The 26,932-nt window shown below is 39.4% G+C and overlaps 1 protein-coding gene across 1 annotated transcript in view; it reads right to left on the minus strand.

The window, feature by feature from the left end:
• The window catches only part of PKHD1 (PKHD1, fibrocystin/polyductin), a 234,406-nt gene that overhangs the window by 189,564 nt on the left and 17,910 nt on the right, over positions 1-26,932 (minus strand). The window contains exons 18-32 of the mRNA XM_026040938.1: positions 25,645-25,787; positions 25,097-25,227; positions 23,917-24,101; positions 23,419-23,557; positions 21,023-21,177; positions 19,461-19,645; positions 18,987-19,109; positions 17,643-17,748; positions 16,880-17,158; positions 13,885-14,015; positions 12,899-13,034; positions 11,415-11,613; positions 10,144-10,211; positions 5,987-7,600; positions 5,291-5,434 (exon numbers count right to left, since the gene is read on the minus strand). Coding sequence (XP_025896723.1) covers positions 5,291-5,434; positions 5,987-7,600; positions 10,144-10,211; positions 11,415-11,613; positions 12,899-13,034; positions 13,885-14,015; positions 16,880-17,158; positions 17,643-17,748; positions 18,987-19,109; positions 19,461-19,645; positions 21,023-21,177; positions 23,419-23,557; positions 23,917-24,101; positions 25,097-25,227; positions 25,645-25,787 — 3,738 coding nt within the window. The remainder of the gene's footprint in view (positions 1-5,290; positions 5,435-5,986; positions 7,601-10,143; positions 10,212-11,414; positions 11,614-12,898; positions 13,035-13,884; positions 14,016-16,879; positions 17,159-17,642; positions 17,749-18,986; positions 19,110-19,460; positions 19,646-21,022; positions 21,178-23,418; positions 23,558-23,916; positions 24,102-25,096; positions 25,228-25,644; positions 25,788-26,932) is intronic.

Raw genomic sequence — 26,932 nt, forward strand, 5'->3', positions numbered from 1 at the left:
GTTTTTCTCTAGAATGAGAATGAGAAAAAAAACACATCTTCACACTTTTTGTTATATGTTAAATCTCTTCACAAGTCCAGTCATGATTGGCTTGTCCAGCATCTAGTCAAACACAGCAAAACACAATCTCAGCCTTAAAAATCCCAGTCTACATGAAAGATACAGAAAGGACAGACAGAAAAACCTTTAAGATCAAGCTTATATTTTGTTTTTATTCTCCAGAAATGATGTCTAGAGCAACCAGAAATGTTCTATACTTAAGTCTTGCATTTTACTGCAGGCCAGGCTTCCATTCTCTATGCAATTTCAATGTGTTTTGGCAAATGATTGTCAACCCAAACACTAATAATAATTTGTCTTTGCAGCATTTTTACCTGCATCAGAAGCAATTACAGGATGTTCTTCGAAGGAGATGGTATTTATGCTTTTCATTCTTTAGCCATAACTTTGAGAACTTGTCAAAACCAGCAAAGATGGCAAACACTAAGGCAGTTAGGGCATTAACCTTTCCTCTCTTTGCAAGCCCACAAAGTTAGCATGGTCAGAAGAGAATTATGTTCTCCTTCTGTAAAAAAGTGTAATAGCTTTCTCTGTTTTAGTAGTGACATGAGAGGCTTTAATATGCTCAGATGTAATAATGAAGACCCTACAACTGCTTTTGACGAATAAACAGCTAGCGTAGTATTAAATAAAGATTATATTCACATTCCACAGCTTAAGAAAAACAACACATAGGCAAACTAATCAAAAGAGACGTTGGATTTTTTTTTACAGTCTTGAATACAAACTGATGGAGTTTTCCTGGGTGCCTAAAGAAAACAACTGAACCCAGTTCTGGGATGAACGATCCACAGAATCCACCTAAATATTATCCTTACAACCTGGCTGCTGCCAAAGGACTTGCCTAGTTAATGTAGATCACCAGAAAATATTTCCTGTACAGCATCAGAGTTCAGCAGAAGAACAGCCTGTTACCTTTTCATATCCTGGAAACATTGTTTGGGAATTAGGCATTTTGAAGCACACCAGTGCCGTCATCTTGGCACTGCCATGCCTGTAGAATTATAAGACTTTCTATTTTGCTAAATGTTGAAGCATTTTTAAACGAAGATAGGCAAATGAAAGTATTGAAAATACTTTCAATGAAATGAAAAATGAAAAAATGGAAATGAAAAAAAAAAAAAAGAGGACATGGTTGCAAAGGGTCATGAAGAAATCAAACCAAAATGCAAGAAACTCCAGAATAAACCCCAAAATCACTTTCTCATTTCCACATCCTACAGCTCCTGTCCATCTGATGGAGATATCACCCCTTGTGGAGTCTCCATATCTCATCCTGTCCTTCAGAATCTCTGAAATTCTACTCTTGCCTTATTTCCAGAGGATTTCTTAACCCTTTGCTCAGTTAAATGCTGACTTTTCACCTCCCTGTGTGATGGATATGCTCCTTTTCCAGCTCAATCTGACTTTTCACATGTAGCCCTATTCAGGTATGTGTGTATGGGGTGGGGGGGGGGGTGAGTGACACCCTGCAATCATTAAATGCTAATATCTCTAGGGCATATTAAGGTGATATCATCTCCTGCCACAATTGTGAAAAGTACAAGACAAAATAATAATAATAATAATAATAATAATAATAATAATAATAATAATAATAATAATATCTGCTTCATGTATTTAATATTCCCATATTCATAGAATCTGCTAATCATGCCTGATATAATCCCACCAGTGATATAAGTGCATTCAGTCTACTACATCTTGTCTTTTGAGATCACACACAGCGTCAGCCAGATCTCTTCATATGGTTAATGGGTTAGGTATTATTTTTTGGGGGGGATACATTTTTTGAGGATTCTACTGCCCAAGTGGGGATCCTGGGATGCTCAGCACAAGGGCTTTGTCCCAGGTCACTGTTTAGTAACAATGGCTGGACACGTGATGAGACTAAAACCTACCAGAGCTGCAAGGGCAGCTGCTGACTTATTGAACAACTGCCCAACGTGCAAAGCTGAGTTTCCCCAGTTACCCACCACTTGTGAGCAGCTGCAAAACACAGCATTAACATATGCTTAGCAGAGAGACAAAGGTTAGAAGAAAGGAGAGAGAGAGGAAAAAATAAGAGACTTGTTAAGGTCATTGAGTCCAACCTCTGCCTATGAAGAATTGCTCCCTACGAGACATTCATTTCGCACAGCTGAGTTTTAAAAGTCCCAAGAGGTGACTTTGCAAACATCTATTCTGCTGCCTGATAGATCTCACTGTCAGAATGCTCCTGCTTTGTAATCAATATGGGGTTTTTTGTTTGTTTCTTTTTTTTTTCCCCCCCTCTGTTGCAATTCTGGGCATGAAGGACAGAAGAAACCATATGGATCTTTATGTTCGGGCTCCACAATAAACATCAGATGCACTAGTTGCTATTCAGATCACAACAGGCATGGCACAGCCTCTACAGGTTTTCTCCATTCGTATAAATCTCCCAGTTTCCCTGGGTATAATCTCCTATGGTCCTAATTCACTACTCCTTGGTGTACTTGTACCTCCACATCCAAAACATATTCCTCCCTCTCCTGCTACCTGATATAAAAAATTCTGCCAAATTTCCTTCTAAACCAACCTCATTTCATTTTTGTCTTAACCTAAAACCTTTTCCCTAAACATCCACTTTTACCAGTGTAAATTGGATAATGGCCGGTACACAGTTTGCTATAACTCCAAAATCCTAAAACCTGGACTGACGACGGTGGCTAAATCACATCGAGCTTTTGCCCTGATGGATCTTGCCATCAGTTTGTCTCCTTTTAGAGGCATCTTCCTTGCCCTGTCCCCAATGTCAGACATATCACCTTAGGTACTGATTTAACGTAAATCATATATACAGTATCTACCCTAATACTGCCCAACAGGAATTTCCAACTATTTTCTCAGCAGCCTAAAACATCCTGCTAATCTTTCCATCTTTCACAGGAGAACAATTTAATCCCACAGACATTAGTTGCATGTTCTTTAAATTTAACCTGAGCTGAACAGAATCCACTGCTGCATTTGCACTACTCAGCAGCTCTGCAACAGGAGTAACAAAGAAAGAAAAAGAAAGGAGTAGAGCTCTTGGGATCAAGACAGTCATTTCTGTACCAGAGCTTTTAAGATTTATTGTATTTTTCCCCCTTTAAGAGAGATGGTTTTGTTATTTTTAATATATTCTTTTTAAACTTTAAGTATGAAACTCAAGGTGAAGCTCTGTTTTGATTTTAATTTTCTGCAGGTGGGAAAAAACTTTTCTTTTTTTTTTTTTTTTGAGTCTAGCTTTATGCTCCTTTTTCTAGTGTTTGGGTTGATCTCAGTTCAATATTCAGTCCATCCAGGTCTTTTTGGTCAATGATAAAACCCAGACCTTGCTAGTTCCACTCAATATCCATTCCTAAAGACAACGTCATGAGGCAGATTTGTCTCTCAGAGGATCCCCTAAGCCACCTCAGGACCAGTTCCAAGCGAATGTGTTGGCCAAAAGAAGGGTTGAGTGCAAGTCATGCGAGTCAGAGGTGGCAAACAGCAACATGTAAGATGTAAAGTGAGACCAGATTATCTGCTTTTGAGAAGTCCACTCACTTCCTAAATACTTGGGATGTGTAATCCCTTAAATATTTTTGGCATGGAGATACCCACACAGGCTGAAAAGTAGGCTGTTCTTTACCAGATCCACAACACATCTTGTACAGATGTGTGTTACATATACAAATATGCACTTATCTCACGAGTATAAATACCATGGCAAATGTTCTCAAGTAAGCTGTTTTTTTTTTTGCTTGTTTTCTTTTTGTTTTTTAAACATAAACACATCATTGAATGACACAAGTGAAACACTTTTCTAACTCAACCGGTGAGTTTTGCAAAGTTGCCTGCACACAAATTTGCACTCTATGAAGACCAAGAGAGGAAGGAGAGAGGTTTCTTTCCCTGTGCTGGACCTGTAGTACCCAAAGCAATTGCATGTGTCTGCTTGGTTTGCAAGGTAGCACATACCCAGCAAAGATGTGACCAGGAGCGATCAGCGTTCGCCTGCTGACACCTAGTGTCAGTACCAAGCACTGGGACCCTGCCTGAAAAACAGCTTACCCCAGACTCCCCCTTGCTGCTTGCTTCTCACTGAATTCTGAACACGGTTGTTAATGTTTTCACAGTTTGGATCATTTTGATTACATTTTATCCCATTATTATTCTTGCAATAACCATCCCTCTCTAGGATCCTCTTTTCTTTTCTTCTTTTCTTTTCTTTTCTTTTCTTTTCTTTTCTTTTCTTTTCTTTTCTTTTCTTTTCTTTTCTTTTCTTTTCTTTTCTTTTCTTTTCTTTTCTTNTTTCTTTTCTTTTCTTTTCTTTTCTTTTCTTTTCTTTTCTTTTCTTTTCTTTTCTTTTCTTTTCTTTTCTTTTCTTTTCTTTTCTTTTCTTTCAGGAGGACCATATATTTTTGTCTTTAATAATAAGAAATCAGTTTATCTGGACACAGCCAGATTAAAAAGAAAAAAAAAAAAAAAAAGATCAGCCCTTTCAGTCTCTTGTGTTTTCCTTTCCAAGCACTTGAGTCTTCTCCTTTACCCACTCCCCTCTCCCCTCAATTTTTCTTTATATTCCTCGTGGATAAGGAAGAAATTGTTCAAAATGGCAAGAAACAAATGTAGTATTTTAGAATAAATTAGATCAATAGGAATGCACAGAGCTCCGTAGTCCAAGCCCTTGCTTAAAGAAGTACTGAAATGAGTGGTTTCTCAACAACTTATCTAGTCAACTTTTGAATATATCCAAGGATGGAGATCCCACACTACTTTGGGCTAAATCCTGGCAATTTCAGACACTCTCACATCCTCCTTCCTTTCAGGTCCATGAAGGACCTGAAAGACCATAGATCTTTGAGCACCTGGACGTCCACAGAATTGTAAGGATTTTGTCAATTCTCAGGATGCTTCCTAAGCTTCAGAGTTAAGCAAGGACTAGAGCATTCACTACCAGATGTTGCCATACCATAACAGGCAGCAAGGCTCTGAAAACAGCATTTGCTGAAAGGCATACTTCTCTGGGTGAGATTTAAGATTAAATCCTGCCTTTTGCAGATTTTAGGAGCTTAATGGTGTGCTGACAGTATGGGAAGGATAAAATATATGTCTATGACTAGTGATGCTTTTCCTCTATTTCCCTGGGATGGGATACAAAAGAGCCCCTCATATTTAGTTTATAACAGGTCTTTAGGGCAAATTTTCTTTACACAACACCAGGTTTTGTGTCTTAACTAACCATTCAAGCGTGGGGCGAGGCAGCTCAGGTCGGTCGTTGTCACGTTGCCCAGAATTTCACAAGGGGTGCCACAGATGGTGACCAAAGTCTGTCCTGGAGAAAACCCCATTCCATGCAGATGAACCTCTTCTCCATTCAAGCCACCTTGGAAAAAGAAACAGAGAACGGGTTTGAGGAGGTAACCCAGTGGTCAGCTACCGACAGGAACATGCCACTTAGAGCTGAAGAGAGCATTAATCTCGGTATTATATTTGAGTCTGGGTACACCCATCCTATATTCAGCCTCTGTATGAACTCCACTTCTGGGTTTGCTAATTTATGCAGTACAAACATATCACAGTCTTAAAGCTGGCTGAATACAGAGGAATGAAGTGAAGAAATCACTGCATAGTCAATATCTACATTTCAGTTAAAGGATCTCCATGAAGTGTCAGGAATTTGAGTGATCTATGGTCTGCATACTTAAAAAAAGATAGTCAGGGATGATGGACCATCAAATCACAGACCACTAGCTACAAAACCCAGTAAAGATTTCCTCACATAAACCTGTGTATAAAAAACCTACTTCAGTATCTCTATCAACATGAGGGATTCTTAACACACAATTTTTTATTTCACACGAGCTATCCACAGTTGTGTCAGCCCACCACATTGCTGAGCACTGTGGAGGAGCTGCAGCAGCCCTTCATGACTTACCCCAGTTGTGATGCACAGATGTCACTGACAGCTGAGATGTGAACGTCAAGTTAGAGGAAACCCATCCCCTGAGGACATCGAGGCCCAGCACGTGGTACTTGCCAGCAGGGAGTGGAGGGACTGAGCACTGCAATGTAGACTGCGTGATGGTGATACCACTACAAGCAAAGTCTCCAACAAATATGTGAATGCTCTCCATCTCTATGACCCCTGATACGGTCATCGTTAAAAGAAGGCCAGCAGGCACAAGTGAAAGGAAAGCTAGGGTGAACTCCTCACTGTAAGTTATTCTTCCAAGATAATAGTCTGTGCCATCTACTCTTAGGCTCAAAGCACTAGTCCCATTGCCAGGAGGCACCGTGCACTGGATACTTGTGCAGGAGACATTGAGAATGAGACAAGGATGATAATTAACAAGAACAGAAGTCATGCTCTTGCCTTTCATTGCTGAGCCTGCTAAGGTGAGCAGGCCTCCACCATTGGTACTGAAGTTTTGGGGGTAAAACTGATGCACCTGAGGCACGACAGTGAGAACCTCAGTTGCTCTTCTGAAGCACGCTTGTCCACTTCTCCCATTGGATACAGAAATGTTGTACTTCCCAGGGGCGATGCAGTCCATCTGGCACTTGATGTTGGTCTCGTTCCAGAAAGTTCCCTTACAGACAGGTTGGTTGTTCACGTGTATTACAGGGTTGTCGCTTGGTTGTGCCAGTTGCTGTCCTTTGATCATCAGGTAGGTGAATGCCCCACTATTTTCCCAGGTCACCAAATCTACAAGGGGGGTCCACTGCTCATGTAGGTGAAGCGTACAGTCTCCAAGGCAGACACTGTCAATGCCATTGACAGTCACTGTGACATTAAGAGCCCAGGATGCCTCAATCAATCTCTCATAAGGTAAAGGATGGGCTCCTGGGAGAAGGAAACACCTAATGACGTTATTATCAGAGTTCTGGATCTCACAGGAATAGTTACCTTCCAGGCTCACCTGTACCAAATTCCTTCTGGATTTTAAAGCAGTGCCAGATATAATCAATACTATCCCACCGCAAATTGAACCTTGCTTTGGGAAGATGGAAGTTACCTGGGGAGTTACTATAAGAGACTGTAGTCTTGCTGCTACGTGAGCATATCCTAGCTGCCTCTGGATAACCCTGACGGGGTAAGTCCCAGGTTCCAGGTTGGTCAGCGGTAAGGAACACTGGGAAAACATTGTAGAACTGTTGCCATGTTGAAACTCAAGGGCACATTCACTGTCCCCAAGTTTAGCAACAGATTCAGTGATGTTTGTCCCCTGCATGCTCAAGACCAGACTGCTGCCAGTGACCTCCATTCCAATACTAGTTATCACAGGAGTCAAAGTCCTTTGATAACTAAAGACAGTGGTGTTCTTTTCAAAAGAACTATGGGGAAGTGACCTACTGCTGAGCAGCACATTTACAGTAGCAGAGATGTCTTGTGAATCTTCATTAGACACATTAGAAGCTGGTGGAGTTAGGCACCAAATGGTCTCGTCTGACAGGTGGGTAATCATGCAGGTTTGATCATTCATTGAAACAGAAACTAGGGCAGGATTTTGGCTAAAACCCACCCCAGAGATTGTCAGCAGTGTTCCACCTAGGAATAAAACAAACAAACAAAGACAATATCTGTGAGAAATCACAAACTATTATAAACCTGCTAAGCTGTTGGTGTTTTGTTCTGTTTTCCTCCCCCACCCTTCTCTTTTGAAACCAAATGGCTGGAGGCACGGTAATGGAGATATCTAGAGAGATGGTAGAAAAAGCCATCTCCCAGTATTTGTTCCAGCTGCATACGGCAAAGCTGGATTAGTGTTGTTATTTTCAAATTTAAAAGCCAGTACCATAGATCTTTATTCAATCTTGAATTCTGCCTGGACACTCAGACAGAAATACTTGTGAAGCAACCAGCTCACCTTAATCTCCAACACAGTGAGTTGTTCTGAGGTTGCCAAGGATCAACTTCAGATTTTCCACCCGCCCTTGTTGACTCATCCATAACAGGGAGTTCTCTGACTAGAGAAAACCTGGTGTAGCTGAATGATCTCAGCCTTAAGCCCTCTCCTACCTACAGGCTCAATGTAGACCTCACAAGAAACAGCAAGAGAACAGCATGTTCTTTGCCACCGTTAAAGGCAACTCTTACCATGGCTACTCATACATGGGCTGGAAGGTGGCAGGCTATCTGCTTTCCCCTAAGATAGCCTGAATTTTTCCCTTCTGTGGGCACTTAGAGCCATGACAAAAGACAGAAAATGAGTAAACAGAATACTGAAGTACAGATCTAAACAGATCTTGAAGCAGGGTCCTTCATATGGAGAAGGAAACTGAAGAGATGAACACAAAGCTATGACCTGGCTCTGTCCTTATATATATTGAAAGCTGGGAGAGTGCTGTAGAGATGTATGATCATATACTGATCCGCTCATATAATCTCCCTAATGCATCCTATTTTTGGTGCACTCCAGGAGGCAGGTTACCTTTGGTCTGATCATGAGCAATTGATCTAAAATATGGTCTAAAGGAATTCATCTCTCCACTTTCATAGCAGAAGAAGCCTTTGGACACTCTGCTACCAATCTGGGCACCATAAGTAGAGGCTAATTAGCTGGCATAAGCATGAATCCTGAAATCTGGATTTACATGACTGTCAAGGAAACAATGTCCATTTCACCTATGCTATTAGGCAGTAGCACTGAAGTGTTTCATGTTTTTGGAAGTATTAATGATAAAGAAAGAAACCTTTTAATATTCTCAAAATAACTGCAAATGTCTAAGCTCAAGCTGCCTCACTGAAGACCACTTAAAGCATCTCTACATGTTCTTCAGTTTGAGCAGACTCTGTTTCCACTAAGCTAACAAATATAGAAAGGTTTTGTCAATATTACAATCAGCTCTTTACATCTGCTGGAAGCCCTGACCTCCTTTTTCCTATGACCTAGATGATAAGTTGTGTTATAGCCAGGTTCATTTTCAGTGAGCTCAAGTCCATAATCCATATGGCCATGCAAGTGTTAGAGACAACAAAAGATGAGAGATAAGGGATGGGAGAATGACTACTGTTTTTTGTACCCATGAGAACCTAAATCAGTTTAAGCCATTCATAAAACTACAGCCAATGAGTTAATCAGTTGTTATTTAACCTTCAATTGACCCCTAAAGATAAAAGAACCATATAGCATTTTTCTTTATATAGCTTAATCTTCAAACTTGATAGCCTTTGCTCTTTAAGCTCCAAGTTCTCATCTTTCAAAGCTTGGGTACTTTACAAACTACAGAACTAATCATGTATCACAAAGCCTCTGAATTTTTGTATCTTTAAAAGTGCCATGAGCCTGGGAGAGGAAACTGTGCAGGACCTGAGATTATATCACAAGAATTTCTCTCCCCTCTATGTAAAACTTTCACAGGATTCATGTAAAATTCCCTAAATGAATTCGACTCTTCTCCACTCCCAGCCAAATGGTATGCTACAAGATGACAAATACAGGAACCGCCATCTGTATTTTAAAGTTTTGAAAGGAAAGAGTTTTTGTTTTGTTTTAATTCAGTGATGTTTCGCTTGAACACAATTGAATGGTTTCAAATGTTTTTTTTTTTTAAAAAAAAAAAAAAAGCTCGGAAAATAGGTTAGTAAATATTTCAATTTGGATTCAAATTAACACTGAGAAAGATTTTTGTCTTTTGACGTCAGTAAATGCTCCCTTTGGGATTACCTGGAATGAATGTTTGCCTCAAACTCTGTCCATACCCTACTCTTCTCCTAGCTTTGATACAGAAAGCCTTTAGAGATGGAGGCGAAATAAGTGATAAATACTGCACAGATGAGTCAGGTGTGGGTGAGTGTTCTCCCCTAGTGGGAACATGCAAGGATAGAGGAGAAAGCATTTGGAAAAATCACACGCAAAGCACAGGGGCCCCCAAGCTAGACAAGATTGAGGGATGCTCACTGCAATCCCACATTTCCAGGCTGCTGCTGCCTGCCAGTGGGAGTCTGCACAGTAAAAGGTCACAGATTTTTTAAAACACCCTTGTTTAAAACAACGTAAAACAGGATGCTCCATCCAGTCCTGCAGGGAAGCCGTATCCTTGATCCCTTTAACCTCCATAAGTGGCTGCAGATGTACTGGTGTTATTTACCCAGTAAAGAGCCACAGCACGGCTCAATGCTGAAGATCTCTGAGACATACTGGATCAACGGCTGAATCCTGCAAAAGCAAAATAAGAAGTTTTGGGTTTTTGCTCACTTGGTTTTGCCCCCATAATACCACAATGTCACAATCTCATGCCTTAAACTCCTTCCATATGATTAAAGTCATAACTTTTAGGGCCACCAATGTCCTACCAAGTGTCAGTCTATGGTCCCAATCCATGCCATAAGGCACAATTGAAAAGCTAATTGAAAAGCCAGATTTAGGGGGTTGCCACAAAACAGACACTACAGCAGCATATTTATTTGTAAGATATAAAAGACATCCTTTCCCTCTTTTTTCCTGTCATGGAATATATGTAAACAGCAGGCATAGATGCACTCGCATAACGCAAGAGGAATTCTAGGTATGACCTCTTCAAAAAAACAACAAAAAAAAAAACTGAACTTGACAAAAAACAAAACCAAACCAAATTAAGCAGATATAACAGAGAAACAGTATTTCCTGATTATGCAATTCAGTCAACTAGAGCAGTTGTCTTCTACACAGGATAGCAGGATGCAGCATCAGTGACACTAACAGACTGCAGCATCAGATGGGATGAATCCATGTGCATCGTCTCACTGACCACAGGCTTTTTCCTCATGACAATAATTAATGCAAGAAGCTGTTTAGGGTTTTTTGTGGGCAACACAAGCAGATCCCTTCTCTGTGTGGCTGAGTAGCAAAATTATGTTGCTTGGGAATGAACTGTTGTGTCCCGCTTTGAAATGTGTTTTCTCCTGCATATTAGTTGATTTGTGTTACATTTATCTAGACATGAAATGTCATGTGAAAAAGAGGGAAATAGCATTATTCAAAAATTTTTCAAAACAAAGCCTTTTTTTTTCAAACTTTTTTCCTCATGAAAAGTGTTTCTTTTCTTCTTTTGTTTTCCTATAGCAGGATTTATCTGCATTTGACCTGAATTTGTGAGAAGCTTTAATTGCCTGAATATGCATTAATCAACTATTTTTTACAAAATGTTCCTCTCCTGCCGCCTACTGATCCAAGGGGAGTTAATTGAACAGCATTAGCAATTTGCTGACTTAGGCTCCACAGATCAATAAGTGCTTTAATAATTATTCATAATTTCATAACATACTGCAAATTTCACCGTTAGGTGCAGCACCTTTGAAAACTTTACCTTTCTTTTCAGATTAATCCTACAATAGAAAATAGGACTGAGAATGAAATTTGTATATTAATGGAAATACACACCTATTTGAAGTAGCAACAAGAACACCATTGATGATGACAGAAATGTTGTACCATCCTGGAGCCAAGGCTGGAAGTGTCACATTAACACCATGGTCCGACTGTGACAGAATCTGTCCCCATAAATGCCCCACTTGGACTTTGATATCCAACCCTTGGTAGATGGCAAATGAGGAAATTCCAATCTGGAGTTTCTGACCCCCTGCAGAGAGAAGAATGAATGGAGCAACTTCAGCGTTTCCAGCAAGAGCTAATATAATGCCTGTGAAAATTCCCCAAGAAAGATTGTGGAACCGAAGAACTAATCCAGTCATATTAGCCAGAAAAAAAAAACAAATAAATAAATAAAAATAAAATAGACAAGCACCATGGTTCCGTGCTCTTTTTGCCCTTCAGCTTCACCAATAAAGTGTAAAAACACCTTTATTTTATTTATTTATTTTCTTTAATAGACGTTAAAGCTGGGAACTTGACTATAACCACATAAAGTTGCTCACAGACTACCAATAGATGCTCAGGATTGAATCAACATCTCCTGAATATAGATGTCTAGCCTTTACATATCCACACCTAATTAAAGCTGAATCCAGTCTTTCTAAAGCTAAAAACGCATTCCGGAATTCTTCTTATTCCCTGGCAATGATGCAGATGTTCCAGCACAGCCTAACTGAGCAGGTATCTAAACTTAACATGAACCTCCATGGCTGGTATGAAAGTTTCCTGAGGCCCCTAAGGTCATATGACCATGACCTTCAAAATACATTTTGTCCTGAAAGCATGTAGTCATCTATTTCTCATTGAAGTTCTATGAGTGATATTCAGATAAATATTATTTTCTCCTATTTGTGCATCCTGGAGTAATAGAAAAGGATAAGGGCAACAGGGAATGGAATCCCATATCCTAAATTCCTCCTGAAATAGCTTTAAAAAATTAGTGTTATGCATGAGCCCATATACAGGCATTTTCAGTGAGATGGCTATTGAGAAAGAAAAGAATAACAAATTAAATGTATAGAAACTGCTCCCTGTTTTCTGCCTTCAGCTGCCCAAAATGCACTTATTGCACTCCAATTTTGGCCCATCTTTTAGGATGCTGTGGAATTACACTCTCAAAAGTTAATATCCAACTAAAATGGGTGTAATAGAGGAATCTTCAGAGCAGAGCTAGAAAAACAGGAGACAGAGAAGCAGCATCCTAACTTCATTTATCTATCCACACAGGAATGGGGTCAACATCTCATCAACTCATGTAAGCTAGAGAAAATTAAAATAAAATTAAAGCAAACTGGGCTGACAAGGAGGTTATAGCTTTAAAAAAATCTCTAAAGCACTAGAAGATCCCACAGACTCAAGTCTTTCTGGCCCACCATTCTCAGCAGTAACAATAGCATTTGTCCAGATGATGTCTAATAGCATCCATTTGCTGTCCTGCAAATGGGACATTTGGCAATTGTCCCATTGGGAATGGGAAAAGGCAGCCTCTTCACCTGCTATGCCACTTCTGTTTCTGCTCAGTGATACGACCACGGGATTTAAGGAAGGATCATACTGGAATACATTGGTGACCGTTGTTGAAAAGTGCTCAGAAATTAGTGTCACGGGAACAACAGCGTCCTCTATCCCCTGGAAAAAAAAAGTGAAGAAAGTGTCAGGGATAAGACTGCAGCAATAAAAATTAAATTGTTTCTTATATATGTATGTCTCTATAGCTAATATGTCAGGCAATTAAAAAAAAAAAATTCTATCTGGAGTATTTTTTGTTGGTTTCATTAGAGAAAAAGGACAGGGTATTACATGACACTGACCAATTGTGCATACAAACATGGGACTCTACTCAAATGAGTATAGACATTTATAATCTAAGGGACATCTGTGAAGAGTTATAAACTTGAAAACAATCTCAGACTACGTAGAGATTCTCCTTTGCCATTTGCCTATTAATAGATTAAACAGTAGTAGGAAACAGGCATAAACAGTTGTGTCTGCTCTTAAATTATGCATCATCCTGGGTATAACTTTGATCTGTGTTAATTAATACCAGTAGCAATTCCTAGGCATGGTTCAAGAGTTTGGCTGAGACGCAGATAATCCCCAGTAGAAGGACTGGATGTAAACAGGAAGATTTAGAACTGAAGAGGTTTTGGTAACACAAATAAGAACAATTTGACCAGGCATATAGTGGCAGTCTTTGAGCCAAAAGTACAACTTTTCCTGAAGTTAAAGGCCCGGGTTTGGTTTATTAGAGGCTAATCTCATCATGTAATTTGATTCTTGCAGTTACACTAGGCTTCACAATTCACATTGCTAATTAGGCTAGTCTAAGTTGTAGGTGGAGTCCAACCAAAACCAAAGCCAAGATTTAGCTCATGGACAACTATTTTTCCCCCTCAGCATAGTTCAGGATAGCACAACATAAAGGTCTGTAGGCTCCCATCACACAGCTAATTGCACCCAAAAATATGTGGTTTCTTACCCGAGAGGGAATTTGGCATTCTATTCTCATTGAATTTCTGGCACTCTCAGAAACTGGGCAAGGTTGAGATCCGAACAGCACCAGGTTTATTCCTTCCAGACCAGTCCCTCTGAGAGTCACTCTCAGCCCTCCTACAAAAGCATTTATTCCTTTACAATCAAGATGTGGAAAGATATTTGAATACACAGAGCATCCTTTATGCTTTTTAAATGGATGATTACAAAAAAGTCATACCATCTACTGGTTAAAACACAGGCATACTAAGATTACGTTAGTTTATAAGCATCAACAATGATCTGCTTCCACTTTGCTGTGCTCCAGATTACTCCATTTCTCCAGAGATACTTTTCATTATTTGTATTCTTGTCTGTCACACAGGACACTAGTATTTGGGTTTGAGTTTATTTTTTAATGACATACTTATTTAAGATTGCAAGGTCTGGTCTGTGATCTCACCCTTAGAAAGATCTCCAACCCGTGAATAAAATAAGGAAAGAAGAAGCAGCGCCAAGAATGGAAAATGAGCTTAACACAGCAGGTGCTTTCACAGTTCAAATAGCTGCCACGCACCCTGCTGTCAAAAAGCCCTGTAGCATGTGTCCAGGAAGCTTAGGTTAGAAAGGGGACTTGGCAGGGCTGGAGACTTCACGGATTTGTGAGGAAGAAAGTCACAGAGGGCTGGACTCTGAAGCTCTGAGAAACCCCAGCTCTTATTTGCACCAGCCAGAGCTCAGTGTGTGTGATCCTGTTCAGGATCAAGCTCAGCACCAGTCAAGACTGACCACGTGTTTGGACTTTCTGCAGCACACAATTCCTGTCTGAATAGTCCAGATATAACCCCTCAGCTTTTTGCGAATGACTGAAGGATCCAGTGGTATGTCAAAGAGAAATATAAAAGAGAAAAAAAAATAGCATTAGCAGAAATTCTAGGCTTTGCTCTTTGATACGACTTAGAGACAAATTGATAAATATCAAAAAAACACAAACCCACTCCCTTAAAACCTACATCTCTCTGCTGTAGTCAAAAGGCTGAAGCTAGAGCAGCACAGTGCTGCCAGGCTTTAGGACCGCTGTTGGACAGACAGGCTGCTTAAGCAGGGATTTTATTACCACAGTATGCATGTGCTATCGCTGTTACATAACAGCACAACTGAGCTTTTTCACTCTTTGCACATGTAGAATTTAAAACGATTTAAAAGCAGAGGTGCTCCTTTTGGGGTAAAATGTCCAGGATTCAAGAAGCTGGGACTTTGTTTCACATTCCCAGGGGAGCATTTAGAGTTGAGTTTAAATCATTAGCCATAAATACATTAAAACAGGCAGTCACTGCAATATGCCTAGGTTCAAGGACAACGTGCTTGGTCCTGTCACCTCTATGTATCTACAGTGCATTTATGGCAATAGTCCTGACATCAAAAGTATACAGATCAGGGAGGATGCAGTATCAAAGAAGGGATTTGCAGCACCCAGAATTCCGGTGGCAGATTCAGAGGTATGGGTAAAGTCAATTTAGCAATCAATTAAATCATTTGCAATGCAAAATAACCTCTCTGGGTGCAAATCACTTGTCTGCAAAACAATTTTTCAATCTTTTCTCTAATTTCTTCTAGAGAGTGTCTGTATTGTGCTCAGCACAAGGGACAATGCATAGTTTTTAGGTATTCTCATGAATAAAAAAAATGAAAACAATGATAAAGTAAACAAGCAGGGTATAAACTAGTCATGCCAGCAATGATCCAAGGAAGAAAACAGGAACTCATTATACACTGATGGTAGAATTCCTTGTATTTTTTCTTAAGACCTCTTTGACTGCTTATTCTCTATATCCAAAAACTCATTTCTAAAACACAGAAATCACAGAAATCTCCTTTCATCTGCTAGGCAGAAAGAACCTTTATGAAGAACTTTGGGATTGCAGGAAGCTATGTCATGAGAACTCCTGATGTACACCACTAAGACCAGTGATATTTTGACCAGAGAGACCTGATGCTATGAAGGACTTAAGAGCTTTCAGAGACAGAAACAGCAAAATGTAGAACTAGAGAGGCTTCTGTCATAGTCGTTTGATAAGTCTCAGATTTAGAGTACAAAATCCATGTGTGTTGCGTAAAGACTAATGATCTTAAAGTTTTGATATCTACACTCTACTACATGTGATAAAATACTGCATATGCACGCTTTACGATAAGATTGAAGAGAGGTATTTTAAATGGAAGAAATTAAAAAGACAGATGGAAGTTGTAATTCTTTCCAATTATAATTGTTCAAGGCATATGTAACATAAGATAGCATTATACTTGCTCTCTCTTTAAAGAGTGACAGATCACTGTAATTGACATAAAAGCTGGATTGTCAAAGAAGGAAATAAGAAGCAACATCCAAACACTAAAATTTGTCTTTTCTTTTAGTTTTAGGGTTTGGTGGTTTTTTTTTTTTTTTTTTTTTTTTTTAATTAGAGCAGTCACTCTCAACCTCACTTACCTTTGTTTTTCTCTCAATAGAAAAACAAAAAGAAAAGTTTTCTATTATAAATCCCAACAACCTGCAAAGAAAAGAGGTGACTTCTTGTTTCCACTTTAAAACCCCACAGATACTTCCAGCTACATCCTGGGACTCATCAATCCATTCATAGACCATCATTTTTTTCCTCTGTCCACTCCAAGCTGACCCAACATGAACCAGTTCAGCTCTACAAGCCTGCACCAAGGCAAATACTCCTACTCTCAGTAATGCTTGTTAGCATGGACTCAGAACACCTTACTGTTGAAATTAGGAGGTTTCTCGTAAAAACTGAACAACTGTCTTCAGTGTTAACACTCTGACCATGTCAGTCTGTTAGGAGCTTGAGTCAGTACCTTTGGGATACAAAGTGGCAAGATACCTTTTCTCAGATGAAGACTCAGTAGCAAAAAGACAGTAGAATTGAACCATGCTATGAAAAACAAGACCAAGAAAAAAGACATCCACTTAGAGTCAGACTGGAATTCAGACCTACCTATCTCTGAAGCTGTAGGAGGTTCAATAGCCACCAACTTGGGCTCAACTCTTAGAAAGATGCCTTCTCCTGTACTGGTGTTGAGTGCAAAGCCATAAGGTCTCACCAGTAACATCACCTGGTAGACTCCAACTGGCAGCCTCTCCATTTGGCAAACCAATTCAGTTTCATTCAATGTTATGACGTGGCAGGTGGAGTTGTTCACCTCTACTTGGACAGCTTGTTTTTCCTCAGTGAAGCCAGCTCCCCTGATAACCATTGTAGCCTGGGACCCATCATCTGAGGGAAGAGAAACAACAAGATGACAAACAAATTTTGGAATAAGAATGCCCAGACTGCTGATCCTTTCAACCAACAGCTAAAGTTACTGCTATCCTTATCAGGAGGCTATGTAAACCACAACACTGAGTCACTCATTATCACTCATGTTCCTGCCTCTGACCATCTATAATTTTCTTATTTTTTAATTAAAAAGTACCTGGACCCAAGAGTCACCGTGTTTTGTACAGCATCAAGCTGTACTATTTCTCTCATTTATGGGAGAGATTATTCCTCCATATTGTTATTCCTCCATAATACCAGTTTGTTCTGCATAGTTTAAGACCCAAGTTAAACAGAAGTGGTTCATTAGAAAATGCAGTCTCCATAAAAATCAAAAGCTTCCCGAAGAATACACACACACACTCCTATATATAAGATCATCATCATGGAACCAATTTTAGTAGCGTGTTTTACCATTTTATTCACTTATAAATCCCATTACCTGACAAGTACTCCACTTCACTGACTAAGGGTGTCATTTCGTGGCTGAACTGGAAAGAGCATGAGCCAGAACAGTTTGTGAGGACATCATTCACCACCACCACCACCTGGAGTTGGAGAAGAAGGTTACCTCAGAGCAGGGATGGGAACTGAGGTGGTTTCTAGTTCTTATGATACATGGCAGATTGCAGTGATTAAAGTAGCTACACTGCTTCAGCAAAGACAGTAATTTATCCTGCCATAGTCTGATTACAAATTTTCTCCCTGACTTCCTCATGCTTTAAAGCACCCTGCAAGACTCTAGCCAGAATGAATCTCATATTGCATCCATTCAACATCTTTTTTCATTGTTTGTGCTAACCAGGAAAGCTGAGCTTTCCTAGACCTTGAGGTCTAACATCAACTCCCCTCTCAGAAGTGTTAACTGGTACTGCAGAAGACTCTTCTGTTCCCCAGGTATGAAGGAGGGGTGTGCTAGGGGACTGCACCAGAGCATCAAATAAAAGCAGATTGTCTCTGGGAAACCCAAGGGGCCCTCAGAGTTTCACAGTGCTCTGCTTAATAGAGACACAATGGTTAGAGGGACATTTTTATATTTGCTGCTTGCAGCAAGCCAGAATAGAGTTTCAAAAATGAAATCTAATTGCAGCTGCTGTCCTTATTTCTTCTGATCTGAGCTCATGTCTCTACTACAGGCTGCAGAGGTACCACAGGTGCCTTGGGTACAGGAAGCAGGGCAGGACCAATATGTGGGCTACAGAGCCAGTCAAAAAGTAGGTTGAAATAGCCCCCACTGCTGCACAGATGGGCTTCTAACACCACTCTTGCAACCTCCAAGAGTGGAGTTTGCAAGCCATTTGTCTTCCCATTAGTCATTTATCTGGGAAGCCCCTGGATCCTTTTTCCCAAGTGAAAGATTAGGTAAATGGATGGTCAGTGACTTTTCCAAAATAGCCCCATAACTATAAACTTACTCATTTTGTTAGAAGCATAACAGCTGGAACCTACAGAGGGTCATCCTCACATTTAGGACCCAATAAAAGTGAGAGTCCAGATGTTAATTCCTGGCCACTGCCTCAAAAGGAATAAGTTTTGGTGGGCCTCCACAATAAGTGATTTCTTTCACCCAAAATGATCATTCTCCACCCTTGGAACAGCTCTTGTAGTAAAGCTCTGCTCCACAAATCAGGAAGAATAATCTGATCAATTAATGATAAAGCACAGAACAGAAGTTTTTTTAAAGGATTTAGAATAGGATCAGAACAAGATTCCTCCGCACCTCATAGACTCCTGAATCTGTAGACCTAGGTGAACCAACCAGAAGTGTGTCAGCACATTAGCTCACCTGTGTGTTGTTATTGGCAGTAACAAGCATATCTCCAAATATTGGCCCAATAAACACACCCCCATCATAAACCACACGACTAGTGACAGTTGGGTTCAGACCTGTGAGGTTTTCATCAGAGACCTAGAGAGCAGAAAGAAGAAAAAAAAAATAGTGTTTTTCACCTCTGTCTGCACTGTGATTGTAAATTAAGCTGTGCCCCCCACGGGCCGTACAACCCTATTCCAAGAACTACAAAAGAAGTGCAGAAATTACATCCTTGCCTCCTTATTTTGAAGCACAAGTTATATCCAATGTACTGTCTGTAACTCAAATTGGTTTTTTAATCAACTAGTCTGGAATCTAAGTTGCTGACCTTAATAGGAGGACACATTGATTGAGGTCTTGGCATTGTCCGTGTGAAAACAAACACTGGCAAAACCATTGACACTGAAAGGGATTCAGAATGCCTTTGTAAAAAAAAGATTACCGTACATTAATAAAATTGGGCAAGTCTCCTGTTTTTGTTTTCCAAGTCAGAGTCCAGATATTCTCATAACAAGAATTTGAGTCTTTGATCACTGTAAAATCACTGATGTTGAAGTACGGGGCTGTAGAATTATCTGTGTTGTCTTGCAAAAGCCTGTGGAGATGATTGGAAGAAATGTGCACAGGGATACCTGCAAAAGACATTAGAAAGCAAAATTAGAAAGCATAAGAGTACCTTGAGAGTACCTATGAGAATACCTTTGCCTGCTCCTAGAAAAGAAAGATGTTTCATTATTAGTTGTAGAGATCTAAACCATCACATCCTAACTGGAAGGAGAAAAAAAAAGCAGCAGGGAACCCCCAAATATCAAAATATCTTCTGCACTTTCTAATAGTGAAGAAAAAAATAGAAATATATCTCTAGATGGAACCATCAGATTTGTTGTCTTATTAATATTTCTTGTAACGTTCAATATATATCTTTGGAAGGCATGAAATTTCACTGTGCAATCACACTGTATTAAAAAAGAAAAGACATAAATTTTCTACGCAAGTCAAGCATATGCTTTGGGAGGCAAACAGTCTATCAAGAAGAATTTGTAGACTCCAGTCTCAAATATACACAATGGCATCTTATTTCCTTTGACAAAAAAGGCCCATAGCCACTCAAACCTGCAAATGCAATAAGTCTCCCTGAAATTATGAAGAAGAAAGAAGGGAATGGGAAAAGTAACAGGTTAAGAGGAATGGAGAACACTTTAGAAAAGAGTGTCTTTTTTCTTTTTTTAGAAAAGTGTGCCTTTTCAAAAGGGAGGGACCTGTTGAATTCACCTTTGGCTATAATGAGATGCTTCAGAAGTTTTAAATGACTCTCCATCTTGTCTTTCATGAACATTCTACACTTGCTTGTTGTTTTATAACTTTAGTTTTTAACTACCAGGCACCAGTTCTGCAGTCAGGAATCAAGTCAAATCAACTCTATGCACAAAAGATTTTGTGGTGCCTGCAACCTCCCAAACTCCCAAAATTCCAGTAATACTGCAAGTAAAATAAATCTCTAGTAAATTGCATGAGTCTCACTTGCAGGCTAGTGTTATGACATACAGAGGGAAACCTAAGAGGAGTGATGCTAATTGCCATTTTGGAAAAGGTTCTGCTAAGGGAAACGCTGTTCATATCTTAGAACGCCACTAGTATTGTCATATAAGAGGACAAGAAGTACATGTTCTAGAGAAACCTCTATGTAATGAAATCTTAGGTTGCAAAATTCCAGCTCAGGCTCTGAATCAAAATCCTTTAATATTAAGACAAGTTTTCCAGAAGGGTTAAATGTATTTTGGAGAAAATTCTTAATTAAATTCTAGAAATATTGCCTTCCCTACAAACCTTAAACTCCTATTTGACTCCTTTAACTCCTATTTTGCAGCACATGCAAAACTCTAGCAAACATCTAAATGGCCTTAATCTGCCAGTCCATTTCTTGAGCATTTTAAATGCTCATTCTTCTCTCTTCTTCACTTGGTTTCCTACAAATTAAATGCTGGACCTCTACTCAGCTTGTCTCTTACCTGATATCACTGTATTGCCCAGGTTGATGCGGAAGGTCCCTCCAAGAGGTGGAGATGACTTCTGCAGTCTCTGAACAGCAAGGTTGATTCTTGCATCCTCCGAGGAGACAGAGAGGTGTCCATCTTCCTCAGAGCCATTCAGAAACAAAGCATCTCTGCATGACAGAGGGTTCATATGAAGGCATTAGCAGTCTGGAATGCCACTGGTGACACCCTTGTTTGACCAGCAAACGAAAACAAACAAAATAAATCTGAACTTGGAATCTTGAACTCACAGATTCTGGAGGATCCAATCATGTTCACCAGACCCTTGCTGCAGTTCCCTAAACATCATTTTCCAACTTAAACCAAGTTGTAGTGAGAGTGTCTCCTTGTTCTAAAGATCCTTGAAGAGCAGCAGGGTTTCTTAACTCTGGAGCTATGTTTCTCCAAGGCATCTGCCATATGAACCTTTGCTCTTACCCTCATAGGAACATGAGGGCAAGATTCTTGAAGGACCTAACAAGAATATATTTGCAGCCCTGGCATACTTGGTTACTCCTCTCATGTTTTCCCATGATGCCAACATTATACACAAGAGGAAATAATGGAAAAATACACCTTTTAAATGGAGTGAATAATTAATGGCATGCTAAGTCCAAATGAGTACTGCTTCAAGATAGGCTCTTTTAAGACGAACCTCCATGCAACCAAAGCAGTAGCAGACAAAGGAGGGCAAGAAGCTCCCTACCTTTATGTACATATAACCTTCACTTATATTTCATTCCATACTCTCATGATTATCAAATGAACACTGCTGAATTATATCAAGGAACGGAGACCAACACCGTGCATCCTGGTTCACAAGTCCGGTTTCTAAGACATAGAAAGTCTCTCTGCAATACAATGATGCCACCATGTGGTTATGCGTCTGCATAACAGCTAAAGTCTCCAACTAGCTCATCTCTGACAATGAAATTTAGAGAATAGAAAACCAAAAGGTTTTCTAGATTTTCTAGTCCAACATGCAGCTGATTTTATCCAGCAGCCCTGACTCTGATCCCAACAAGTTATATTAGACCAAAGCATAGCATAAGGTCAGTTAAGAGAGAGAGAAAAAAAAGGTCTTATTTTCAAAATATTCAAGAACAGCAAACAACCTGATCATTTTTAAAGCATACATTAATTTCTTATTTCAGTCTGGCTTATTTCAGTCAGCATCATACATGGATTTTTGCTCATCTCTCTGCAAAAAAAAGAAAAGCCCTCAAATGCCAGCCATGTTTTTTCTTGGTGAGAGGTACTATTACTACTAATCCACCCCTAAATCCTCTTTTTGATAAACTAAACATATTGAGCTTCTTAAATATTTATCTCCAAGGTATTTTCTTTCACTCCACAGTAATACTCGTAGCTGTTTTTCTGAAACTCCTTTAGAAGTGTGCTTAATGCAAAAACCTATTATTGTCAGTCTTAATACTAAAATCAATAATTTTTTTTCTACTGATTATATCACAGTTTATACGCAAACTTTGCAAACACTCCCTCATCTTCTCATCCTTGCTTTTGTCGTTGGTTACTTGTGCTGAAATACTAAACTTGACAACAGGCAATGCAGTGTATTCCCAGCAGAGAGACCTTACCAGTCATTTCCTTCTATGCTATGTTAATCCTATAAATTACCTTCTGTAGAACAGCTAGGTCTGAACCATGGTTCAGATCTGCTTAACTGTTTCACCAAAAGACTGCTCAAACTTGGGTTTTGCAGGACCCAGATCTAAATGGCTGCTGAATGGTCACCATGGTAGGAATACTGTGGTATTCTGGGCCATGGTAAGTCTTGTTGATGCTGACTTGAGCTGTGTTTCTCTGATCTGCAGTGAGCAATCAGCAAATTAACTTAAGCCACTGGCAGGTGCAAATGTTTTACTGCTATGAAAATTTCCTTCAGATCTTAACAACTTCTGAAAGTTAAAAAAACAAAATCTGTCTTCAGAACCCTTCTGTCAACCAGTGTGTTTTGATGTGATACAGTGAATCCCAAGCTGTACATTCCTTTTTTTTTTGTTATTGCTTTGAAACAGGAGAGATGTCTAAATGTATATTCAAGCTCCTGCCTGGTCAACAAAACCCCCAAACACACTAAAACTGAGATCAAGTAGTTTTGAGTTGAATACCACCTACTAAAAGTTAGCCTGAGTCTTAAAACTACTAAAACTTAGCCTCAGTCTAAACTTAGCCTGAACATAGACCATTGTTACAGCCAAAGGAGAAGACTCCAAGGCAATTCCTATCCTAAAGCAGACTTATGCTCCACTGCCTCTCATGTCCCGTCTCAAATGACAGCCAAATCCACAAATCAGAAGTAACTACAAGAGGTAATGCAGGGTGTGAGATGACCTACTTATTGTCCATACCTTAGTGAAAGCAGAGGCAGATTGGCACCACAACCAGCCACCAGCAGGGACACATTGTAGGTGGGAGATGACCCCACCACTGTTACTGCTTCAATTATCCTCCCATCTGGCCAAGGTGGTTTGGGACTCCTCTGAGAAACTGAAAGCAAAAGATGACATTCATTACAAGTAGGAGAAGAGATATCATCAAAACTAGGCTATTTTCCCTTCATATGCTGGAAATGTACCCATTTTTGGTTTCTGTTTGGACAAGATCATTATTACATAGATTTATTTACTGACACACAGTTTCAAACAGGCCAAGTACATTCATATTTGGTAATATTTCCTTGGTTACTCCCCAAAAACAAAAAAGCTCAAGAAAAGAAGAAGAAAAGTTTTAGTGTCTACTGTGAAGAGCCCTTCCTCTCTGATAAAAATGAAACCAGTAAAACAGTTTAGTTTTTCATGAAAGGTCTTGAAGCGAAAGCAATATCAACAGAAAAAAAAATCCTTTACCTGTCACGTTGCTGTCTGTGATGATGAGTTCATCGAGGTAAAAGGACTCGGAGAGCTCTCTTTGCATCTCAGAGAATGGCAAATCAATCTGATGCACAAACACAGGGGAATTGGCAGGGAGGTCCTGGAGGAGCATGGAACGGTTCACACATCCCTTCCAGAGGTTGGTGCAGGTAAACGTCCAGCTGAAAGGTACCACCAAGGGTTACATCCTCTCTCCTCTATGGTAAAACAGTTGAAGCAACTGACCAAGAAGGTATTTTGTTAAACCTTTTGTTAAACCTTCATGTACTCTTGCTACGCTCATACACAGCACACTGTGCTCTACAAACTCTCTACTCACCTTCTACAAACTTCTCTTAGGTGATGCACAAAGAGAATGAAGTCTTTACATCTGTTTAGATATTCTCCTCTGTGTCAAGAAATTCAGCATGTGGCAATGCCTACCACTACTCCGCTTTTGGCAAAAACACTTGCATAATGTCCGTGACCTTGACAGCACAGCAGATACCTACACACGGCAGCTTATCCAAGTCCTGAACTCCTGAGAGTGCTTTAAACTACACATGTCCACATATAAAATGGTCTAACTCACCATTCAATCCAGAGTTCAAGCCCCTTAGGAATACCAGACACTGCTCAAGTCATCAGTTCTCCATCATGTAACACACAAACATGAATCTGGACTACAAATCTGAGCAGGCACATCTCTTAATCATGTTATGTTTAGCCATCAAATTCAAACTCAGAAGTCAAATTCTTATGAAAATGTTATTTAAGTAATCTACCCATCCACCTACTCACATAGAGTGAAATAAATAAATAAAGCAAACAAAATCCTCCCAGATTCCAGAAGTTCTTCAGAGATTGTTGATTCTTCCAGTTTGCCTGCCCCTAATTTCCCATCTTGTCAGAAAAGTTCTCTCACCTATTGATTTTAAACGAAACAAAGAGTGTAGCAACTTCCAAAACCACTATTTACCAGTGGTCCCATAAGCTTCCTGACGGCAAACTGCAATAGACCTTTCAGTTTCACTGCAAAAATTCAGAGTATTGCCAAAGAAAACAGCAAATTAGTGCCTTAAATTGTTCAAATAAGAACTTGCTATGCTTATTTTTCCTAACATACTAATATCCTAATATAATAATTACTATGGAAAATGTCATCACTGTAAAGCACCTTTCTAGGTGGCTGTCATTAAAATCCCATTGGCAGGTGAGGTTCCTCTTCACTGAATGGAGAGTGGCATTAGTGTAGGATACTGATATATGAAGGATTTTGCTCATATGTCCTTTATGTGCAAAACATATCTGTAAATGAAGTAGGAAAAAAAGATTAAAAAAGATAATATATGTATAATGTTTGCAGAAGAGATTACATGGTGATTCAATTCCGTCTTACATTTGTAGAGATGGATCTTGTTTAAGGTCAGCATCACAGCTAACTCCATGAAGCCCAGAAGCCCTTCAATGTGCCCAGTGGAGATGGAGCTCTGGTGCTCAGATAACTGAATATCCATTTCTCTGGAATCCCAAACTATCTACCCAATCACATAAGTCTTTGCATTGAAACACATTCTGCTTTGGCCATGACCAACAACCACAGCTCTGAAACATGATCCTTTGAGTTTGAGGAAAAGTTAAACAGACTGGATAATTTTATGGGGCTAATTTGGCTATAAGCATCCACTCCCCAACACAACAAGCTGAGCAAGAATAGACACTTACATGTGTGTATTCAGTGAGATCATATCTTGGTAAAGTTGAAGGTGAAGTTTTCACCAGCTGTTCTGGTCTGTGAACACTGAACCTCCCACAGAAGGGCTCCATCCCACTGACAATGCGTCCCGTGGTGACGGAGTCCTTTTTACCTAGCAGAGATGTAAAAAATAAAATAAATGAAAATAGAGGAAATGGATATCCAAAATAATTTAAAACATAGTTCTATTCTTACAGATTCTCTTGACCAGATAAATTTTGAACTGCCACATGGCAGGAGACAATTACCTTGGCACATATCCTAGGTAAAGGATACTGAAAGGCAAGAGCCTTTATTTCTTTACTTTCTTTTCAGCTTTACTGAAAAGCTAGATTCTGATTTTGACCATATAACTCTATATCAAATATTGTCTAGAGCCAAAGTGTTTGACTAAATACACCCTTTCCCCTACAGAAAATACACAGATAAAAGAATCCCCTTCTCCTCTGGGATCATTTTGCACAGGGTTATCAACCACACTGACAAAAATTGCTCATATTTCTTTTGCTCCTAGTACATAAGAGATTTTCTTCCCTCAGTAGATACTGGCCATTCACATTTTCCTCAAATAAAAGAAACAGATATCCATCTGTTACTATCTATCTGGCATATCAGATAGAAGTTCCTGTTAAAATCTTACCTGAAGATATTATGTAGTAAGTTTATCTATATTATGTATTATTATTATGTAGTAAGTTTATCTATATTCAAGGGGAAGCTATCCAAGTACTTGGAAGGCAGCACCACTGAAGGTTGTTAAATTAACAAAATATATCAGGCTCAAGAAATTAATTGGGATAAAAAAATTGGATTTGGAGAGAACCAAGATACACATTCACTTAGTTTTTATTCTTTTCTAGGCATCTCTTTTGGTTTCTGCTGAAAACAGGACTTTATGATTGACGAATCTTAGGTCTGAACACGTGTGGTTGTTTGTGCTACACTGGAATCTATTCACAACCTTTTTTTCTTGCTATGCCCCTTTAAAATATTTTTTATATTGTAGAAAGAATGTAAAAGAAAAAAATCAAGTCTTTCCCTTTGTTCTACTTGCTACATATCATTTCTTATTCTCACTTTACTGCTGAACTATCACCAGCCGTCAGCTAAAGTTATTCTCTTTTTTGTTGGCAGAATTATAGCTTTATGATCACATAACTACACTAATAATGTCCAGTTTCTTTCTCCATTTTTATATCTAAGATTTTCATCTCTCCTAGTTAATTAACTTGTTGCTTTCCTCCACATGATAGCAAA

This window comes from Nothoprocta perdicaria, unplaced genomic scaffold (assembly GCF_003342845.1).
Source record: "Nothoprocta perdicaria isolate Ctin4 unplaced genomic scaffold, notPer1 scaffold_101, whole genome shotgun sequence".
In the NCBI taxonomy this organism is placed as follows: domain Eukaryota; kingdom Metazoa; phylum Chordata; class Aves; order Tinamiformes; family Tinamidae; genus Nothoprocta; species Nothoprocta perdicaria.